This window comes from Eptatretus burgeri, chromosome 12 (genome assembly GCF_056783735.1).
Source record: "Eptatretus burgeri isolate ZD-2024b chromosome 12, Ebu_testis_v1, whole genome shotgun sequence".
In the NCBI taxonomy this organism is placed as follows: domain Eukaryota; kingdom Metazoa; phylum Chordata; class Myxini; order Myxiniformes; family Myxinidae; genus Eptatretus; species Eptatretus burgeri.
The window spans coordinates 86,879,502-86,903,659 of NC_140972.1; the positions used below are offsets into that span (position 1 = coordinate 86,879,502).

General features: G+C 43.4%; 1 protein-coding gene across 4 annotated transcripts in view; it reads left to right on the plus strand.

The window, feature by feature from the left end:
• Nucleotides 1–24,158, plus strand: part of LOC147016047 (uncharacterized) — a 43,474-nt gene that overhangs the window by 14,862 nt on the left and 4,454 nt on the right. For 2 of the 4 annotated variants that reach the window (XM_085848736.1, XM_085848735.1), the window contains exons 2-6: nt 1,152–1,418; nt 2,311–2,532; nt 2,847–2,974; nt 8,136–8,238; nt 15,285–15,410. In XM_085848736.1, coding sequence (XP_085704862.1) covers nt 1,272–1,418; nt 2,311–2,532; nt 2,847–2,974; nt 8,136–8,238; nt 15,285–15,410 — 726 coding nt within the window. In that variant the 5' untranslated portion in view covers nt 1,152–1,271. Of the gene's footprint in view, nt 1–1,151; nt 1,419–2,279; nt 2,533–2,846; nt 2,975–8,135; nt 8,239–15,284; nt 15,411–24,158 lie in introns of all 4 variants that reach the window. The other 2 variants (XM_085848738.1, XM_085848737.1) reach the window with 2 other exon arrangements.

The window sequence follows — 24,158 nt, forward strand, 5'->3', positions numbered from 1 at the left end:
AAATGGCAACAGAGCAGACTCTGCTCGTGAGAAGGCTGAATGCCTCAATTCTGTGTTTGTTTCCAAATCTTGTGTCCCAAACCCCTCACTCTCGGTATCCATCCTTCTCTGTCATACCCAACTCCTGTGTCTTTTTTCACCTGAGAAGGTGGAGAAGGTTCCTTCAACCCTCGACTCTGACTCTGCAACTAGATCGGATGGCATCAGTTAATGTGTCCCACAAACCTGCTCTGCTGCTCTTGCACATCCTCTCTCTGCCCTTTTCAACCTGTCATTTGTGCTCAGTCATTTTCCATCTGCTTGGAAATCTGCCAACATCACTGCACTACATTTTAAAAAGTGCAAAAACTGATCCCCTCAACAACAGATGTTTCAGCTTACTTCCAATCATCAGCAAGGTCATGGAATCCATCATCGCAGTTAATATGAAAACTTTTCTTTTCTCCAACAACCTCATCTCAGATTACTAATTTGCTTTCAGACGAGGTCACCCCACCTTGGATATGCTGCTTGGAATCACACAACAATGGACGGAGGCCCTCGATGTCAGACATGAGTTCAGGGCCGTCTCTCTGGGCATATCTCGTGCTTTTACAGTCCGGCATCCTGCCTTACTCTCCAAACATGACTTCCCCGACTCTCGTAGCCAACGTGTGGCTCTCAACATAATTATTTAATCTCCTCTCCCTGTCAAGGCTGAGGAGCCCTAAGGGAGTATTCTGCTCCTAGTCCTTTTCCTGATCTTCATCAATGATCTCTGACCCTCTGGAAAATCCTCTTTATCTATTTAGCTGATGACGCCAACCTATGCCGTGACATCCCTCATCCTTCAGACAGGCAAGCTGCAGCCTATTCCCTCTCTTCTGACCTTGAGAAAAATCACAAGCTGGTCAAACACTTGGAATATCTCTTCAATCCAGATAAATCTCTCACTCTCACGATCTCTTCTTGAAAGGTCCGTTTGGCAAATCCCCCTTCCCCCCAATCTACCTTCTTAACAATCCACTTGAGGAGGCTCAGTCATTCAAAATCCTGAGTCTCACTCACTATCAGCCATGATCTTTCTTGGGCAAACCACATTTCAAAGTTGACCTCGAAAGCCAGTCACCGACTGGGCACCCTCATTAATACAAAGTTCTTCCTGTTGACAGAAAGAAACTTCCTGTTGAAAGTTGACCTCGAAAGCCAGTCGCCGACTGGGCATCCTCATTCATACAAAGTTTGGCACACCTGAAATCCTGTCCATCTACAAGGCCTTCATCAGCAGCTCAATGGAGTACTGCTCTCCCCTCGAGGCTGGCTCCTCTGCCTCACATCTTGCTCAGCTTGACGCCATGGAAATGAAGGCCTTCAAGATCATTGGAATCTTCCATGCTGAATCTGAGTCTACGGGCCTATCACTTCACCATCGCAGACAGGTCGGTGATACGTCTTCTACCGCCTCATTTCTGTCCTTGCACCCTCTGCGCTTACCGTGCTTTGTCCCCCAGGTTTCTGCAGGACTCACACAGTCCACCATCAACCCTCTTCTTGTGAAACTACTTAAATCCCAGATCACTTCCACTCATTTGTTCCTCTTTATTCCCATCTATGGAATTAACTTCCACATCCACTTCAACCTCATTATTCCCTCCAGGTCTTCAAAACAGTTGTTCACCACCATCTCAGATTGTCCCCAATCCAAAACCATGATCTTTTTTACCCTTGTTAACCCCACCCAAATCCCTCTTAAATTTCCAGTTTTTCCTCCTTGGAGTTTCCTTCTCCATGCATGAGTGTTTTTACTCCTGTTTCTGTCTGTTCCGTCCTGACCCGTTAAGTTTTTCCAGCTCTTCCACAAGTCTCGACTATGTATATAAAAAATATAAGTCAGCAATGTCCTTGTACTTATGTGCATATAGTTATACAGTTCTCTTATCCACCTATATGTGCCACTCTATAAGACCATACCTGCTTGGTGCTGTACTTGCTGAATGTTCTTGCGCTGGAATACATTTCAAGTACCCTGTATCCCTGTATTCATATGTGTACAACATTGTACCTATCATTGTATGAATTAATCTTAGTTTCTTCCTGCCTTTGTTGTTGTTGTTGTTGTTGTTGTTGTTGTTGTTGTTGTTGTTGTTGTTGTTGTTGTTGTTGTTGTTGTTGTTGTTGTTGTTGTTGTTGTTGTTGTTGTTGTTGTTGTTGTTGTTGTTGTTGTTGTTGTTGTTGTTGTTGTTGTTGTTGTTGTTGTTGTTGTTGTTGTTGTTGTTGTTGTTGTGCTAACCATAACACAGTGTGCCATTTGATCTGGAATTTTTAACCTAGGCATCCATGTCTGCCCAGCGAGAGCGCTTTGTATTGCGAGAACGGCAAAGAGTCGCACAATTACAACGAGAAAATATGCAGCAACAGCTGAAACGATGGGTTGCCGACAATGAAGCACACGCTTACATGCTGGCCAGCCAGAAACATTCCAAATATCGTTGGATACTGCGTTGGCGACAGGAGCAAGAGGAAAATCAACGTCGAGAGGACGCACTCAACAGGGCAAGACTTTGTAACACCCTGTCCACATGCACCTTGTTCATGTACTACTCCACGCTTGCGGCTTGCCATACTTGTATTCAGTCACAATAACATGCCTGGCCCAGTTTTGTCCAACTTGTTTGCTTTTGATTTGTGTTATACGGTTATGCTTGTAGCCGTTTTTACTGTGGCCTTGTGATGGGTTTTGATCTGCAAAGATATGCTGATTTACCACAATCGTAAGTGGAGGAGGCCATTACAAGAATTTCTTGGACAGTCAATGCAGCCTCAACCAATATAATATTTTTAAATTTATGGGTGTATGTTTGGAGCAGAGAAAAGAAGAGCGCAGGTGCATGAAGCAACAGAGGGAGCAAGAGGAGCGCATTGCTCATGAGATGGAGCAAATGAAGATTGAAGAGCTGCGTGATAAGAAAATAAGACAGCGCATTCGAGAGTCCAGGTATCATAATCCGATGAGGGAAGTTCTGCACAAATGAACTTTCCAAACAATGTATGTCTCCATTGTGAAGAGTAACCTTTTTCAGAATTTAAAACAGCTGTTTTGAGCATGCAGATGAAAGGACTCCCCCTAATTATTATGAACCGTTAAAAGGAATTTGTTATAGATAACCAGAGCTTCATCAATATTTTATATGTAACTGGCAGGAGGAGAGGAGATTGGGACCATACTCTGTGCAGAGCATTGGTGCTGCTTAAGCAGTCTTCTTGGCTATTAGGTACAATCCTGGATGGGTCACCACTCCAACACAATATACCAGCATGCTGGCACTCATGTTGCCAACCAAGGAAGGATGACAGGCCGAGTTAATCCCACCTGGTATTAATTCAACAGCTGAGTGGAATTTGAACTCAAGACCCTAGGATCCAAAGTCCACCACCCTAACCATTAATCCAACACCAGGCATAAATGGCAGGGATACCCGGCATTGCCCAGTGCTGTTCTAATATTGTCGGCATTTTGAAGAAATCTATTTTTTTTTCAATTGTTTGTGGGGGTGTAAAACATTTCCTTACCCCTATTAATGAATGGGATCGGGGATCATTTAATATTACTTTCCACATAGTTACAAAGGCTTAGGCACGATACTGTAAAGAGATTAAAAAAAAAAATCCAACTTGGTTTAAAAAAAAAAAAAATTGGCCGAAAACACTCCCCGACACTCACTGATGAACCTCTGAAAGTTTGACAAAGATCTGTTTGGCCATCTTTGAGAAAAATGGTGACACAGACAGACAGACAAAGATCTCTCTTACAGTACAGATTGTCACATCTTCCAAATGAGCTTTTAAACCCTTTAAGTCTTCAGTGAAGTCGACGGCCAAAACAAGCAAGTGGAGGAATAATTTTGCTTTGAGCTTGCAGAGGCACAAGTTCCACGGTGGTAGCTCTATCCTCCTCCTATGGTGCTACAAGAATGCTTTTGGCTACAGATGGACATTGATCTGTTTCCTGTTTTATGTACATTCCTTGTTTTGAATTTGAAATGAAAAGCATGCTTTATGCAGGGGTTGGCAGTCAGGCCTAGAGATACACACACTTGCCTCTAAGCTGTAACAAAGCTATCGGATTAAATTTTTTCCACAATGCAACTTATTATGGATTTTAAACAGTCATTTTCTCACAACTCATAACTTATAAACACACGAGCCACCACCTGTCGCCAACTTCGAGGGTAGATCCATAAATACAATGCTTTATAGAAAGGCCAAATCTTTCTGGATTTCCACCCGAATACCGATATAATTGGTGAGACGATGCGCTCAAATTGTCAAATATGGTATCAGATGTGAAGAATAACTTAATTAAGACGTTACAACGATTGGAAAGTCAACGAAGGAGTCACATGACTTCTCAAATGCGCTAATCGCTAATTATTCAAAAACCGAAAAATAGTTCAAACACAACCTATACTGTATATCGATTTCAAGGTAATTGTACTGCTCCTCTAACGACATAACTTTCAAGGGTAAATAAGTTTGTAGAAAAAAGGTTACTGACTGAGTTAAGTTCTCCAAATATACACCCTGCAAAAATGCCTTTGTGGGAGGAGGGAGGGGAAGGGTGGAGGTGGGAGGAGGGAGGAAAAAGGGTGGTGGTCCGGAGGGATGGGTGAGGTGGGATGAGGCAGGGGAAAGCATGAGAGGAGGGAGGGGAAGAGGTGGGGTGGGAGTCTGGAGGGAGGGTGGGTTGGAGGAGGCAGGGGAAGGGTTGGGAGGAGGGAGGGGAAGGGGTGAGGTGGGAGTCCAGAGGGAGGGGAAGGGGTGGTATGAGGGAGGGGAAGGACTGGGAGGAGGGACCTGGTGTTGCTAGGCAACTTTGGGTACCCTTGCTCGTTTAGAATATAAAAGTACATTAAATAATGAATGGCTATTACATTGGCGTAAAAAGAATTGCAGGGAAAAACTAGAAGGGTACTCACTAGAGCGCATACTTCCTCCCTGTAATGCCTGATCCACGAGAACATATCTGGCCCAAAACATTTTTGAGATATCGTGCTATATATCGTTTTTGGCCCGATCTCTCAATGGTGAAGAATCACTTTCAAAATTGTAGTGGTCGGATCCGGATCTGGATCTTCACTAAAATGGAATCAGTTCATCCTTGTCACACACCCAACGTGTCCACAAAATTGCATCCGATTCCGTCCACAACTTTTTGAAATATCCTGTACACAAACAGACAAACAAACAGACAGACAGACAGACAGACAAACAGACAGAGAGGGGTGAAAACATAACCTCAACCTTCGGTGGTAGAGGTAAATATGGAGTTCAGTGAAGAATCACTTTTTGATGCCGTGTATCTATCTATATTCTATCTATCCATATATACACTGATGAGCCAAAACATTATGATCACCTGCCTAATATGCTGTTGGTCCTCCGTGTGTCGCCAAAACAGCGCCGACCTGCCAAGGCATGGACTCCACAAGACCCGTGAAGGTGTCCTGTGGTATCTGGCACCAAAACATTTGTAGCAGATCCTTCAAGTCCTGTAAGTTGTGAGGTGGAGTCGCCATGGATCGGACTTGTCAGTCCAGCACATCCCACAGATGCTCAATCGGATTGAGATCTGGAGAATTTGGAGGCCAGAGCAACACCTTGAACACTTCATCATGTTCCTCAAACCATTTCCGAACAATGTGTGCAGTGTGGCAGGGTGCATTATCCTGCTGAAAGAGGCCACTGCCGTCAGGGAATACCATTGCCATGAAGGGGTGTACCTGGTCTGCAATGATGTTTAGGTAGGTGACACGTGTCAAATTGACACCCACATGAATGGCTGGATCCAGGGTTTTCCCAGCAGAACATTTCCCAGAGCATCACACTCCCTCCACCGGCTTGTCATCTTCTTACAGTGCATCCTGGTACCATCACTTCCCCAGGTAAACGGCGCACATGTACACGGCCATCCACGTAATCTAAAATAAAATGGGACTCATCGGACCAGGCTACCTTTTTACACTGCTCCAAGGTCAAGTTCCAAGGCTCGCTTGCCCATTATAGGCGCTTACAATGGTGGACAGGGTCATCATGGGCACTCTGACCAGTCTGTGGCTACGCAGCCCCATACGCAGCAGGGTGTGATGCACTGTGGATTGTGACACATTCCTCCTATGACCACCATTAAAATTTTCTGTGACTTGTGCCACAGTAGACCTTCTGTCGGTTCGGACCAGATGGGATAGCCTTCGTTGCCCTCACGCATCAATGAGCCTTGGGTGCCTAACACCCTGTCACTGGTTTGTGGTTTGTCCCTCCTCAGACCACTGTTGGTAGGTACTCACCACTGCTGACTGGGAGCACCCCACAAGCCTTGCCATTTCAGAGATGTTCTGACCCAGTCGTCTGGCCATAACAATTTGGCCCTTGTCCAAGTCTCTCAGGTCTTTACTCCTGTCCATTTCTCCTGCATCCAACACATCAACTTCAAGAACTGACTGCTCACTTGCTGCCTAATATATCCCACCCCTTGACAGGTGCCATTGTAACAACATAATCAATGTTATTCATGTCACCTGTCAGTGGTCATAATGTTTTGACTCATCAGTGTAAACTCAAGTTGCACAATTGTGTCTGAATGGGGTAAACGTCATAACCCGAGCATGTATAATGCTGGATGATACCTCATTTAAGAGATCTTTTGTCTGGGCAGTGCATGTGAAAGTCTACAATAATCGATATTCACACAATTTAGCGTTATGTGCATTTCTGTTGCACACACTGGTGGTGTAGAAGCTCAGACTCATTGGTTCGTACATCTACTGGAACTTAACAAAAATATGTATAACTACAAACTATTCAGTCAATTCTGTCAACCTATAATTACCTTTCCATCAATTAACTTCACCGAGAAACCTCAGCAGTCTTAAAAGTTAGTGACTTTTATGCTGTCAAAAGACATTCATTGCATACTCCAGAGATATTCTACACTCTATTGGGAACGAATTCCTTTAAAAGCGGAATCTGGGACTCCTTATTGATGCTTCCACGAACTTTTCATGCACATGTGAGGTGTACAAAAGAGCGCTCTGACAATGCCTTCTGTGAGCGGAAGCACAACGTCTCACGGGTGGTGTATAATGTCAGAATCGCCTGTTAAAACACCTACCAGAAGTAAAAATAATATAACCACAAATTATTCCGTCAATTCCATCCAACAAATAATTTCCTTTTTGTCGATTTACTTCACGAACAAACCTTAGCATTCTTAACAGTTAGTGACTATTATTTTGAGTTGGGAAGTTGAGGACTTGAAGAAAAAAGAGGGAGTGGAGGACAGAGAGTTTGAGTGGGGGGGGGTGGGAGGAGAAGGGACACAGTTGGGAAAGGGGAGTTTAGGCTTTGGGGGGAGGGAGGTTCAGGACTTGTTGCTGGGAGGAGATTGTGGATTTGGGATGGGGGTGTTGGGGGGTGGTTGAGGACTTGAAAAATAAAGGGGAGAAGAGGATAGATAGTTGGGGTGGAGAGGCAGAGAGGGGACAGAGAGCTGTGAAAGGAGGTTTGAGGACTTGGGGTAGGGAAGGGGTTTGAAGACTTGGGGTTGAGGACTTGAGGCTGGAAGGAAGGGGGTTGAGGACTTGAAGAAGAAAGAGGTAGAGGACTTGAAGTCACTTTTTACATTCCATAGAATTTCTGCAGGTCCCTGCCATTAGGCTGTCAAAGGACATTCCTGGCAAACTCTCTAAATATTCCACACTCTATTGGAAACTAATTCCATGAGAGCAACCAGTTAAAACTGGGTTATCTGCTACTTTATTATACCTTCTTTGCAAATATGCAGGAATTTTGACCTCCCCCCTTCCACCACACCCTGTTCTCCCCTCCCCCTCCCTCTCCCCTTCCCCCAACATACTCAACCTCTGCCAGATACATCTCCTTTTATCCTATCCCTTCAAAACCTCCTTTCTCTATTCTCCCCACTCCTCCCACATTTCCTTTACCACCTTTCTCTTCCTTCTCTTAAATTCTGCTTTTTTTCACGTGAATTCACCCAAACTTCCTCCCATTGTCGATGTCCAAGAAATCTGCATTTCACCTTTTATTTACAGTATAAATACATGAATAATTGCCTTTATGCTTCCCTTTCCAACTTGTAGTTTAGAGCTCAGGGAGTTGGAGGTAAAGCTGAAAGAAGCCGACACTGCATGGGAAAGAGCAGCACAGATTGCTGAGAAGAAAGCCAGCTTGTTGGAGCATGTGGTGAGAGACATTCCACATGCTTTGATTGTATAATAGAAAAGGAGGGTGATTACACTTCTTGGAGGCCAGAACACCTTGCAGAGTGGAGCATTGTTGTGATGTGCCATTGTTGTGATGTTGCTGGTACACAGAGTATCTAGGGAAGTGATGGCATTTCCCCAAGCTTAGTGGCTGTGTTTGTCTGTCAGTATGTCCATGTGTATGTGAGTGGCAGCTCCATTACAAGCCTAATACCTTGTGTTCAAACAAAAAATACCTCTGAGATATTTTTCAGGTGCTGACACTTGTAACCTTGTCTAATATTCAAGTGTAATATTCAAGTCACTTCCCTGGATACTCTGGGTACCAGCAACATCACAACAATGGCGCCGCTTTTCTCACCACACTCAGCAGGGCATATTCCTCAGGAGGAATTTCCTCATCTCCATGGATGCCAGCCGACGGGGATGGTCCGTGCTCTATCCTTTTAAATGCGGAACGCCCAAACAAGGAAGGAGCACCTATCATTTTAAAGTCTTTGGTATGACTTGGCTGGGGTTTTTCTTTGGTATGACACCAACCTCTCAGACTCAGAGCAGATGCTCCAACGATTACACCACCGAGTCTGGTATAAAAGGAATGTACATATTGTACATGTATTGAACTGACTGTTGAACTCAGTGGAGAATGTAAAATCTGAATTGACTTTGTTGATAGGTGTTTATTAGACTGTTCTTCTTCCTTACCTCATTCACTTTGTGTGAATTTCACCTGAAGAGAACACAACAAAAAGCTTTGTGGTTTTCTTTTTAGTCTGTTTTACGGTCATGTCCTTCAAATGTCTGTTTATATGTATGTATATCTATATTAATATTTCGGCACGCCCCTTTCTTTGTTCCACCATCAGATTTTTGTTACTGCATGAAATGAAACAAGCTTTGGCACATATACTAATGATATTATTGTCTTCCTGAAGAGGCCCCTCAAAATTCGTTTTGATGCATTTTCACAAACTCCAACTGATTCCATTCAAATTCGGTACGATTACGGCTTTTGGTCCAACTTAGGTCATTGGCGATACATTTTTTCCATAACACTTCCGATATTCGAAAAAAATCGATAAATCGATATCCCTTATGTGATTTTCCATTCAAATACACTCAAGTTTAAGGCCTACGGGGGACGCAAATTTCCACTTTGCCCCGGGCGCTGTTTACCTCCTCTATGCCAAGCTGTAAGGGTTAGGGATAGCTACCCTAACACTAACCCTAACCCTAACAGCTAACCCTAACCCTAACCCTAACCCGAATAGCTATTCAGGAAATTTGCAAGAAAGCCTGGGCAACGCCGGGCTTTATTGCTAGCCCGAGCAACGCCGGGCTTTACTACTAGTATATGTATATATATATATATATATATATATATATATATATATATATATATATACACATATATATATATATATATATATATATATATATATATATATATATATATATATATATATATATAAATATATACATATATACATACATACATACATATACATATATATAGCCCTGGAAAAAATTCAGAGCCCACTGCAAAATTATCAGTTTTTCTGGTTTTACTATATATAGGTATGTGTTTGAGTAAAATGAACATTTTTGTTTTATTCTATCAACTACTGACAACATTTCTCCCAAATTCCGAATAAAAATATTGTCATTTATAGCATTTATTTGCAGAAAATGACAACTGCTCAAAATAATAACAAAGATTCAGTGTTTTCAGACCTCAAATAATACAAACAAAACAAGTTCATATTCATTTTTAAACAACACAATACAGTCATGCGCCGCTTAACGACGTTCCGGGCAACGACGGATCGCATATATGACGGATCTGCCAGCTCTGAAAAAATAATTTTTTTTTTAAAAGGTAGCTGAAACATTCCTATCGCCTAGTGATGTAGCCGACGTAGCGCTGCCAGTCGTATAAACATAGCACATACAATTATGTACACTGTACAGTACATAATACTTGATAAAGATAATAAACAACGATGTTACTGGTTTATGTATTTACTATACTGTACTTTTGATCGTTATTTTAGAGTGTACTCTTTCTACTTATAAAAAAAGTTTACTGTAAAACAGCATGCCGTGTCACGCAGCATTGTTCGACTGTACATCTCGTGTTAACCGCATCTCTTGATTGCATCATTTTTCCGTGTGCTTGATTTAATCTCATGTTGTTTTGTTCATCATGGATCTTAAGCATACAAAATCCACTGCTGATATTGCCAGTAAGAGGTCACGTCAAGTGATTGACCTGGAAACCATATAGCTATACCATATAGCCTCGGTGTCTAGGTTTGTATAAGTACGATGTTCAAAAACGATGTTCGAAAACGAAAAAAAAAAAATGATGTTCGCACAATGACGACGTCGCTTAACGATGCGTTTCTCAGAACATAACCCCGTCGTTAAGTGCCGCATGACTGTACTAATGTTTTAACTTAGGAAGAGTTCAGAAATCAACATTTTGTGGAATAACCCTGATTTTCAATCACAGCTTTCATGCGACTTGGCATGCTCTCCACCAGTCTTTCACATTGCTGTTTCACATTTCACATTCACATAAAAGCAGCTCGGCTTTGTTTGATGGCTTGTGACCATCCATCTTCCTCTTGATCACATTCCAGAGGTTTTCAATGGGGTTCAGGTCTGGAGATTGGGCTGGCCATGATAGGGTCTTTATCTGATGGTACTCCATTCACACCTTGATTGACCTGGCTGTATGGCATGGAGCATTGTCCTGCTGGAAAAACCAATCTGCAGAGTTGGGGAACATTGTCAGAGCAGAAGGAAGCAAGTGTTCTTCCAGGACAACCTTGTACATGACTTGATTCATGAGTCCTTCACAAAGACAAATCTGCCCGATTCCAGCCTTGCTGAAGCACCCCCAGATCATCACCGATCCTCCATCAAATTTTACAGTGGATGCGAGACACTGTGGCTTGTGGGCCTCTCCAGGTCTCAGTCTAACCATTAGACAACCAGGTGTTGGGCAAAGCTGAAAAATTGACTCATCAGTGAAGATGACCTTACTCCAGTCCTCTACGGTCCAATCCTTATGGTCTTTTGCAAACCTCAGCCTGGCTCTTCTTTGCTTCTCATTGATGAAGGGCTTTTTTTTGAGCTTTGCACAACTCCAGCCCTGCCCATAGGAGCCTGTTTCGAACGATCCTCACCATGCACTTCACCCCAGCTGCCGTTTGCCATTCTTTTTTGTAGGTCACTTGACGTCATGCTACGGTTGTTGAGTGACATTCGAATGAGTTGGCGGTCATCCGGTCAGTGGAAAGTCGTTTTTGCCCTCTGCCACTCTGTAGCTTTGTTGTCCCCAATGTCTGCTGCTTGACCTTGTTCTTATGAACCGCCGTCTTTGAAATTTTAAGGATTGAAGCAACGTGACGCTCACTGTATCCATCTGCCAGTAAAGCCAGAATTGAACCCTTCTTTTCCTCACTCAAAACTTTTCTTTTAAACTCTTTTGGCATGGTCAATAGTTATTTTTTTGATTCCAATTACTTTTGAGGGACTACTAGCACTGTTTTTGCCATCCAACCGGTCCAATTGCAAGAGGATAGTGATGACCACAGCAGTGGTTTTTATACTTTTCCTTGTTAAATAAGATTCGTTTCAGGTGATCACCTAATCAGTACCTCACTAAGTCGAATGAGGTGTGCCCGTGTTGGAATTCAACAGACACTGGAATGTAATGGCTGCCATACATGTGGAGATGCTGATTTAATTTTTTTTTGGAGTGGTCTCTTATTTTTTTCCAGAGCTACATATATATATTTTTATATATTTATATATATATATATATATATATATATATATATATATATATATATATATATATATATATATATATATATATATATATATACACGTGTGTGTGTGTGTGGGTGTGTGTGTGTGTGTGTGTGTGTGTGTGTGTGTGTGTGTACTGTATATATACATACATTATACATATATATATATATATATATATATATATATATATATATATATATATACATACATACATACACACACGTATATGTTTATGTATATATATATATATATATATATATATATATATATATATATATATATATATATATATATATATATATATATATATATAGTAAATGTTGGTCATATGTAATACTTTATGGCACTGTTTAAGGAAGGACAGAGGCAGGCATGCCTCCCATTTGTTGGGCCATGATTGGCTGTTAAATGTCACATCGGTGTCACACAAACCCTCTTGGCTTTGAGATGTTCAAATTCCTTTTTCCAACAAGCATGTTTAAAATATTACCAAAAAGCATTATGAATTTGATATCGTGTCAACTGGCTATAAAAAGTTTGATGCAGTTTGTTGTATCCTTATATTTTAAAAGTATTGTGCTTCATACTTCTGGAGGTGTTGCTTCCTTGCCTAGAACTTTGAAACCATGAATATCTAATCACTTAGTTTACATGTGTGATGGATTTTACATTGCACAGCCACTTGTGACACCTACAAGATAGAAATAATCTTCCTCCTCTGAAAAAGTCAGAGAATTATTTGAAGTTCTATTAAACTGCTTTATACCTTCCCATTGTACTCTCTTGTACATTGTACATTGTACTACCCCTTCCTTCCCATTGTACTCTCTGAGGGGAGTACATCTATAAACTTTCTAGAGTGGCATTTATTCCTCAAGAGAGTGCACCATAAAATTTCATGTTGGAAGGATGTAATATAAACTTCATTTTAATCATATGGTGCCAGCGATTAAATGAGGAAATACTGTTTTTCTAAGCAAAAATGTTGGGTTTAAATGGGTTAACGATTGGGTTTTCCTATAAAACCTGTGCAGTGCAAGTTCCAGTTATTAATCAAATCTAATAAGTTTAACATTTTGAAATCTGACTTTAACTTTAGTTTGAAAATCTCTGTAATATCATTCATGTGCAGTTAAAATACTAGAACGGCACTCGGTAGAGCGCATACCTTCGCCAGGCTGAACAGTTTACGTTTTGTATCCCACTGATAGGCGAGATCTACATCCGGACCTGAACCAAAATCTCATCAGCTTATTCTTGTCACATACCCAATTCATCCACAAATGTCTGAATCCATCCATAACTTTTGAGATATCGTGCTATTTATCGTTTTTGGCCTTATCTCTCAATGGTGAAAAATCACTTTTAAAATCCTCGTGTCCAGATCTGGATCAGGGTCCTCACCAAAATCGAGTCGATTCATCTTTGTCACACACCCAACTTGTCCACCTTTTTTTCGTCTGAATCCATCCATAACTTTTTGACATATCCTGCTCACAGACAGAAAAAACAAACAAACAGGGGTGTAAACACAACTTCCATTCACCTTCAGTGGCAGAGGTAATAATATTGCTGTCACCGTACATGTGGATAACATCTCAATTTTGCTGCACATGTACAACACCAACAGATGTTACCCAAAAGTTGTTATAACAATGCACCCAAACTTGAAATGAACCCTCCCAACCTGAAGGTGCATATAACTCCTGAATTGTAGAGCAAGATGTGTCTGAGAACAGTGTCTTTAAGTGACATTTTGGGCAGCACTGCAATACCTTTTTTGATGCAATACGGTGCTATGGTGAATGCCATTGTATTGCATTGCTTCAAAAGTCAGATTACTACTTTATCAGCATTAGCATGCATCTTACCACATTGGTTGAAGGACACGAACATGGAAAATCTGCGATGTGGTGAAAATCCCTGAGCCCTGACTTAAACACAATCAAACCACTGAACTTGCACTTGCTCTGAAAGAGGAGTATCCCAATCTAATGCCTGATATCTACAAAACGTTGGTACCAAGTGTTCGTGACATTGAAATCCAATTTGAAATTGATTTAAAAAAAAAAAACTTGCGAATTAATAGCCCTTCAAATTTGTTTCCCGTCCCAATACTTTTGAAAGATAATTCATTTTGGCCGTTGCCAGTCGGAATTAACTTTTACACGAAGACAAATTACACAATGCTATTCAATATCTGAGACAACATTTATCATATCAAATAACAAAAAGAACACCTGTACAGGCTTTTTGTTGGAAAGCAATGGACAACGTCACACTTAAGTGCATATTAAATGCAGAAAGCCACAGCTGTATGGCATCAATGCTTTACAGCACGACTGCCACTGTATAAACTCAATGATTGAATCTTCGAATTAAACAAACTAAATGGAAGTTGTACCTTTGAACAAAACGAAACGCTTTTGGACAAAAACACAAGCAATGAGAGATCGACTGCAGTGAAATATTTATTCTAATTTTTAAAATTGCCCACATGCACAAAAAAAAAAAAAAAATCAATATTCAAGGTGACATTCAGTGCCTCATAAACGCAGAGGAGAGTGGGACCATACTCTGTGCAGAGTGTTGGTGCTGCTTAAGCAGTCTCCTTGGCTATTGGGCACAATCCTGGAGGGGTCGCCACTCCGACACAGGATACCAGCCAGCATGCCTGCACTCATTTTGTTGACCTCAGAAGGATGACAGGCCAAGTTAGCCACACCTGGTATTAATTCAACAGCTGAGTGGGATTTGAATTCAAGACCCTAGGATCACAAAGCCCACCACCCTAACCATTCAGCCAACACCAGGCATTTAAACTCAGAGGACCAACATTATCTTTAAAACATGACGAGAGTATTTTTGGCTGTACAGAACTCAATACTTATGGAAGAGTTAAATGACAGAAGGTGGGGCAGGATAACAGACTGAGAAAGGGGTGGAGGGGAACAGGTGGACAAAAACCACACACACATATACACACACACACACACACACACACACACACACACACACACACACACACACACACACACACACACACACACACACACACACACACACACACACACACACACTTTAAAACTTTGTCTCATTATATTTGGGTTAGATGGAGAGCATATACACATCTTAGGTCATTAACATTTTTCTGTTTATGGCAAGACTATGTGGTGAGTCCTTCCTTTGGGCTGTGTGCAGGTCCGTGAGCAGGCCGAGCAGCATGCGATTGAGCAGGAGGAGGAGGCATGTCAGGCACTTATACGGGAGGAACGAGAGAAATTACTGCATGAGCACGGGCAAAGCCTATGTGGCTTCCTTCCCAAGGTATATCCAACGATATCTCTAACTCTCTAACCAAGATATCTCACTTCCGGTTCCGAGACGACGGCTGCTTCTCTCAGCGGTCTCTGCCGACTTTCTCAAAGTTGAGTTTCCGGTCATTGCATTTCCTGTTTAACTGTTTATTTTCTCACCTACATGTTTACTGTGTGTTCCTAGTTCGGTTTTGTTTCAAAAATCATGCTATTTGGTGAGTTTTCGTCGACCTTGTCTTATCAGGTACCTTGAGGCCGACCCATCCATCCTGTCTCGGTGTACGATCATTTTATTTGTATTCTCTCCCTATTACCATCAATTCCTATTTTCCCCACTTTTTCCTCTGCCCCCCCCCCATCTATCCCACCCAACTACCCTGTTTCTTGTCTTAAACTTTAAAAATATATAAACAAAAAAAACCACAACTCTTTCTCCTTCCACAGTCCACACACATGAGTACCGATCCTTCTTCTTCTTCTTCTTCCTCCTTCATCTGCTGGCACACCATATTCTATTTGAGCTGACCCACTTTCACCATTACCTTCACAATTTCTTCCTCCAACCTTCCATTCCCTAATCTTATGTAATCTTCAAAAATCCATCAAAAAAATAATAATTTCCCTTTTATCCTTTCTAACTTTACACCTCCTGAATCCACATGTCTCCCCCCTCCCCCCACACCACACCCACTTCCTGTTACTTTTCATTGATCCATCAGCTTCACTCTGCGTTTACCCTTACAAATTCACCATACACCTCCACGATTTTACTTCAACCTTTCCTTTTCCGAATCTTATGCAATCCTTATTTAAAATAAATAAATTCACTTTTAACTTTCCATCTCCCATAACCACGTGGTTCTCCCGTAACCACGTGATCTGTTTCTACCCTCTGCATTTACCGATCCAAATTCACCATTCACCTCACAATTTTTTCTTCAAGCTTTGCTTTACCTAATCTTATGCAATCTCTATCAAAAAATAAAAATAATATAAATAGAAACGATCTCTTATAATGCTTCACCTTCCTCTTTCACACATGTGGTTCTCATTACTGTATCACTAGCCGAAGCCGCGTCACAGACAGATTCCGTTCATTCAACCACCCTCACCAGCTCACCCACACTCGAGGGACATACACTGGACAGCGCGTGCTTGCCCCCGCCTACTCATCCCCGCCCCTGCCCCATTCCCCCCCCACCTTCAATTTGCTTACCCCCGCCCAAAAATTTAATTACCCCGGCCCCGCCTCTTCACTCCCCGACCCCCGTCTCTTGATTCCCCGCCCCACTTGCCCCCGGGCCCCCGCCCCCCTGTCCACCCCTCACACTTAACCCCGCCTAATTCACCTCATCCCCCACCCCATTCCCCCCCCCGTTTTCCACTTTCAATTTGCTTACCCCCGCCCAAAAATTTGCTTACCTTGCCCTCGCCTCTTCACTCCCTGCCCCCGTCTCTTCATCCCCCGCCCCCACCTCTTCAATTCTCGACCCCATCTCAACGAAAAGTGTTTATTCTGCTTTAGAGTTGAAGGTTGACTATTGCCACTATGTGCGATGCACTCTTACAGGTACGAAGTTTCTTTCAGTCCAGGTCACAGTACCGAGAAAAACGTGACGCGACTGCTAGGAGGAGCACAAAATTGGCCCTTCAGTATTAATATATAGATAATTCACAACTCTTTTCCTATTTCAACAGACTGCTCTCAATTCAACCTTTCCTTCATACCTTGTCTAAAAATCCAACTGTTGCAACGTTTCTGCTCTCCATTCTCTTAATTCGCCTTTATTGCATCCCTCAAGAAATGTCTTCAGTCGCATTTCTAAACTAAAGATTTAAAAAAAACCCAGTCTGCTATGGATGTTCGCTTTCCATCAATCATCCTTATATTTCCGACTTCAGTGCCAATTCACCCCTCTCATCCCTCCCTCTCAAAGCAACCATCACACTCTCTCTCCTCTAAGCTTCCCTCTCATCTTTATCAAGAACTCCCTCCTCACCTTTCTCTCTCAACTCTCCCCACTCACCCTTCTCCCTCCATTCACCCCCCTCACTACCCCTTCTCAAAGTTGCCCCCCCCTCACATCCACAAAGTTGCCTCCTTTCCCTGCCCTCTCTCCTCCATCTCATCACTCTACCTCCTCAAATTCTCAACTGACTTCTACCCCCTCTCTTATTACTCCCCACTGTACCTCAACCCAGCACCACAGAGCCTTTTCTCCTCCTCATCCAGCCCCCTCCCCAAGCTCTTATGCAATACCCCACATTCATTCAACAACTCTCTTTACCTCCCACCCCTCCACACTCATCCTACCCTCTCCCTCCCCTCCCCTGCACCCAAAGCCTCCTCCCCTCCTTCTTTATTAACAGTCTGGACCTCAAATATCCGGGGCCTTCAATCAAACCTGACAGATCTTTCCCTACAGGTTGCCACTGACAAACCAGGCATAATCTGCCTAACAGAAACTTTCCTCCCTCAAGACTTCTCTGTACCTAGTATCTCTCCCTGGTTACTCCCTCCTCCAGAATGATAGACCTGAGCCTCATCCTGGTGGAGGAGTTTCTCTCTTCATCAAAGACTTGATTCTTCACTCTCCATGCACTGCCCTCACTCCCCCATACCTCCAGGAATACCTCTGGCTATGGCTTCCCCTCCACTCCCACCTCCTGTTTATTTGTGTGCTGACCATCCACCAAACAGTGATGACTCCATTTCCACCTCACCATCCGAAACATGGACCAACTTCTATCCTCTCATTCAAACTCTCTCTTCCTCATATGTGGTGAGTTCAATTGTCATCATGCCAGTTGGCTAGGTGTGCGTACCTCTCTCACCTGTCATGGCACCTCGGCAAAAGCTTTCTGCGACTCATTGGGACTGACTCAATCGGTCAACTTCCCGACCCGGATCTTAACCAATGGTACTCCATCTCTTCTGGATCTGATTTTGCCAAATTTCCCTGAAAATATCTGTTCTTCCTTCGCTCCAATCGGTTCTTCTGACCATGTGCTTGTCAAAGTTGACATCTCTCTGGCTATTATTAGAGAACCACCTCAGCGCCGTCAAGTCTGGCATTTCACTCAGGCTGAATGGCAGGATCTTCAAGCAGCCATCAAACTTTTAAACTGGTCTCCCATTACTACTTTCTCCAACATCAACTCATCCTGGGAATTCTTTCAAAGAAATTGGCTCTCTCATGCACAGCTTTGTCATCTCTCGACTTCAATTGTTCAAACCTTGCTCCCGCTCATGGTTCACTGAAGCTTGTGGCAAAGCAGTTGTCCTGAAACAACTTGCGTTTGCTTCATGGAAAGCAAACCCAACTGAGGGTAATCTCAGTTCTTTCCATAAAGCTCGGAACAAGTGTGTGTCCACCCTTTGGAGAGCCAGAAAACAACATCTTTCTAATCTCAAGTCTGAACTCTCGAACCTCTCTCCCTCCTCCAAATCCTGGTGGTGGCTAATCAAATCGGTTTCTGTTGTTTGTTCCCCCTTCCTCCCCTCCCTTACCTCAAATGGCCGCACTGCTGAAATCGCACGTGAAAAGGCTAATGCCTAAGCTCGGTGTTTGCATCTAAGTCTTGTGTCCGAAACCCATCGCTTTCTGTACCCACCTTGCTCAGTCACACCCAACTGTCCCTGGACTCTGTGTCCTTATCTTCTTACAAAGTGGCAGGCAGGTCGGTGGTCTTTCTGTCTTCTACCGTCTCCTCTCAGGTCTCCCCCCCCTGCTCTGTCTGCAGTATGTCCCCACCATATTTCCGCAGGGCGCTCAAGGTCCACCAACAACCCCCTTCTGGTGAAACTACCAAAATCACGAATCACTACTCGCCTTCACTCTTTCATTCCTCTTCTTTCCCGCCTTTGGAATGAACTCTCACACTCTCTTCAATCCCATTCTTCTGTCCAGGCCTTCAAAACAGCAGTTCACCACCACCTCTTATCTTCCCCCATCCAAAGCCTCGATCTTTTCTACCCCCGTTAATCCACCCCAAACCTACCTCCTTCAAATTCCCTGCTTTCCTTCCTGAAAGTCCATGTATTGTCCATCTTGTATACCCTGTCTTCCCCACCTCATCCCTCTCCCTTCCACAGATCTCCGAATGTCTCTGTTCCCCACCGTTTTGTCCTTCCCTCTCCAACCCCTCTTGTCTCATGCCCACCTTGCTGTGCATTGTGTGTTAGCTCTTATACAAGCCTCGACAGGGTATACTAAAGAACAAAAAGTGGAGAGCTTGCTGTCAAACCTCGACTCAGATTCTGCAACCGGTCCAGAGGGCATCAGGCCACGTGTCCTAAAAACCTGCTCCTCTGCTCTTGCTCACCCTCTCTCTGTTCTATTCACCCACTCATTTGCTCAAGGTCATTTGCCATCTGCTTGGAAATCAGTAAACATAAAGTCTGTATCTCACTGGGCTGCGACAGGTCGCGACTAGTTGGAGACACCAAATTGCGATAAACAGCGATAATTTTCACTTGGAATCACACTGAATTTATACTAAAACACATTTGCGTATGTCTCACAAATATGGCACGAATGTCCCAGGAACTCCCGGCGAAATTTGGAATGAACTTCGCCTGGAGTTCGCATACATGTCGCATGACGTTCAGGTGACAAAATTGAGATTTTTTTGGCACATGCAACTGTCGTGCGACCATCGCGCAAATGTCGTGCAACAGTCGCACGACAACTGTGCGTGACAATTGAGAAATCGGGAATATATGTATATATTATATATATATATATATATATATATATATATATATATATATACATATATATATATATTATATATATATATATATATATGTATATATTATATATATATATATATATATATATTATATATATATATATTATATATATATATATTATATATATATATATATATATATATATATTATATATATGTATATATTATATATATATATATATATATATATATATATATATATATATACATATATGAGGCCTCTCCCTTCCAGCAATCATATTGTCAGTTGGTAAACGAGTAAGAGAGTACCTGGCTGAGTACTACAATGGTGTGGGAGCTGTGCCCTGGTAGAACAGGATGGTGGGATTCCAGGAGAATGCTGACCAAGCCTGATTGTTCAAAGTGTTCTGTTACTTGTCAACGTTGCACTCACAAACATTGTGTGTGACCCAATTGTTCATCAGCCTTGATAGGGGCTTGTGGGTGTGACCATATTTTGTGTGTGACCTAATTTACGTAAAAATGTGTGACGTGATTTAGGAATGATGGGAAGGTGAAGGGAATGATGGGAAAGTGAAAAGTTTGCATTGAAGGCCATTACTCAGAACAGGAGAGAAAGAGGACAGACAATGCTGGTTTTACAATATGGACTATGAGTTTTTTGTTTTTTTAAAAAGTCATATCTGGATTGAACTATTGTGAATCTATCTACATTACATTGCATGTCACATTTGTCGCACCTTCTGACTCATGGAAACTAAATTGAGAAGGGTTCGAGACCGGTTCGAGACAACCGCGACGACTCTGTGACTATTTTGAGATAAAATTTGTCGCACGAATTTTTTGAACATGTTCAAAATTCCAGCGACACCAGAGCGACGTCCTGCGACTCACGCGAGGAAATTGAGAACCACCGCGAATGTTTCCAGACATTTTGGAGAATCCCGTTCGCATTTTGTCGCGAGCTGTCGCAGCCCAGTGAGATACAGGCTTTACCGCCCTGCATAAAAAGGTGCAAAAACAGATCCCTGCAACGACAGACCAATCAGCCTTCTCCCAATCATCAGCAAGGTTCTGGAATCCATCATCGCTTCAGACATTAAACCATTCCTCTTCTCCATTGGCTTGATTTCCGATCATCAATTTGGTTTCAGAGCAGGTCACTCTACTCTGGATATACTGCTTCTGCTCTCCCAACAATGGATGGAGGTACTCAATGCTTGACATGTAATCAGAGCCATATCCCTAGATATATCCCGTGCTTTTGACACGGTCTGGCACCCAGCCCTGCTCAGAAAAGTCTCTTCCAATGGTATGCAAGGCCATCTCCACTCAGGGCTTGCAGACGTCCTCTCCTGTCGTGGCCAACATGTGGCTTCAAATGGAGTTCTCTCACCACCTCGTCCTGTCCAGCCTGGAGTTCCTCAAGGCAGTGTTCTGGGCCCTGTTCTTTTTCTGGTTTTTCATCAATGATCTCTCCGACTCTCCGAAAAATCCTCTTTATGTCTTTGCTGATGACTCCACCCTCTCCCATACCATCGGTCATCCCTCAGACTACTGGCAAGCAGCAACTTCTTCGCTCTCTGCAGACCTGGATAAAATCACAAGCTGGTCCAACATGTGGAACATGTCTTTCAATCCTGACGAATCTCACTCTCTCATGAAGTCTCTCCAAAAGAGCCGTTTAGAAAAACCCCTATCTACTTTCTCAACAATCCTTTGGAAGAAATCCTTTCATTCAAGCTACTGGGTCTCACGATCTGCCATGATCTTTCCTGGGAAAGTCTCATTTCCAACCTGGTCTCCAAAGCCAGTCGCCGACTGGGAATTCTCCATTGTGCAAAGTCCTACCTCAGCCCACCTGAGCTCGTGACCACATACAAAGTTTTCATCCGCAGCATGATGGAGTACTGCTCTCCCTTCTCGGCTGGTGTTCCTGCCTCTCAGCGTTCTCGGCCTGACGCAGTGGAATCCAAGGCATTTAGGATCATTGGTGTCTCCAGTGGTGATGCTGAGTCTTTGGGCCTCACACTCTCTCACCACAGGCAGGTCAGTGGTCTTTCTTTCGTCTGCCGTCTCCTCTCCGGTCTCGCCCCCCCCCCACTCTGTCTGTGATTTGTCCCCACCATGTTGCTGCTGGGCGCTGAAGGTCTGCCAACAACCCCCTTCTGGTAAAACCAACATCACGAATCACTGCTCACCTTCAGTCTTTTATTCCTTTTTTCCCTGCCTTTGGAATAAACTCCCACACTCTCGTCAATCCCATTCTTCCCTCCAGGCCTTCAAATCAGCTGTTCACCACCACCTCTTATCTTCCCCCATCCAAATCCTCGATCTTTTCTGTTCCTGTTAATCCACCCCAAACCCACCTCCTTCAAATTCCCTGCTTTCCTTCCTGAAAGTCCCTGTAATATCCATCTTGTTTACCCTGTGTTCCCCACCCCATCCCTCTCTCTTCCACAGATCTCCTAATGTCTCTGTTCCACACTGGTTTGTCCTTCCCTCTCCTGCCCCTCTTGTTTTCTGCCCCCCTTTTGTGTGTTGTGTGTTCACTCTCATATGAGCCTTGACAATGTTTGCAAAAAAACCAACTCTGAACCAACCACAAGCACCATCCTAACACTGTTTAGCCTTTTTTTTGTATACCTTGTCAAGGCTCGTATGAGAGCTAACACACAACGCACAGCAAGGGGGGCATGAGACAAGAGGGGTGGGAGTGGAAGGGCCAAAACATTGGGGAACAGACACATTAGGAGATCTGTGGAAGGGAGAGGGATGGGACGGGGAACATGGGGAAGAGAAGATGGACATTACAGGAACTTTCAGGAAGGAAAGTAGGGGAATTGAAGGAAGTGGGCTTGGGTGGATTATCGGGGGTAGAAAAGATCGATGATTTGGATGGGGGATGATAAGAGGTGGTGGTGAACAGCTGTTTTGAGAGCCTGGAGGGAAGAATGGGAAAGAATAGAGTGAGGGAGTTTATTCCAAAGGTGGGAAAAAAAGAGGAATGAAAGAGTGAAGGTGAGCAGTGATTCGTGATTTTGGTACTTTTACCAGAAGGGGGTTGTTGGCGGACCTTGAGCGCCCTGTGCAAATGTGGTGGGGACAAATCGCAGAGAGAGCAGGGGGGGCAAGGCTAGAGAGGAGACGGTAGAAGACAGAATGACCACCGACCACCCTGCGTTGATTGAGTGAAAGGCCCAAAGCCTCAGCTTCATTGTGGGAGATGCCGATGATCCTAAATGCCCTGGTTTCAACAGCGTGAAGCCGAGAAAGGTGGGAGGCAGGAGCACCAGCCCAGAGGGGAGAGCATTACTCCATCAGGCTATGGGCATAAGCTTTGTAAGTGGTCAGGAGCTCAAGAGGGCCGAGGAAGGACTTTGCATGACGGAGGATTCCCAGTCGCCGACTGGCTTTTGAGGTGAGGTTGGAAATGTGACTTTCCCAGGAAAGGTCATGGCAGATAGCGAGACCCAGAAGTTTGAAAGAAAAAACTTCTTCCAGAGGATTGTTGAGAAAGTGGATGGGGGGGGTTCTAAACGGTCCTTTCGAAGAGACATAGTGAGAGTGTGAGATTTGCCTGGATTGAAAGACATGTTCCACGTGTTGGACCAGTTTGTGATTTTATCCAGATCTGCAGTGAGCGAAGAAGCTGCTGCTTGCCGGTCTGATGGATGACAGATTGTACGGCAGAGGGTGGAGTCATCAGCAAAGAGATATAGAGGATTTTCCAGAGAGTCGGAGAGATTATTGATGAAAACCAGAAAAAGAACAGGGCCCAGAACGCTACCTTGAGGAACTCCAGCCTGGACAGGAAGAGGGGATGAAAGAACTCCATTTAGGGCCACACGTTGACTGCGACAGGAAAGGAAGTCTGCGAGCCATGAGTAGAGATGGCCTTGGATCCCATGGGAAGAGAGCTTGGTGAGTAGGGCAGGGTGCCAGACTGTGTCAAAAGCACGTGATATGTCCAGGGATACGGCTCAGATTTGCTGTCTGGCATTGAGGATCTCCATCCATTTATGGGAGAGCAGAAGCAGCA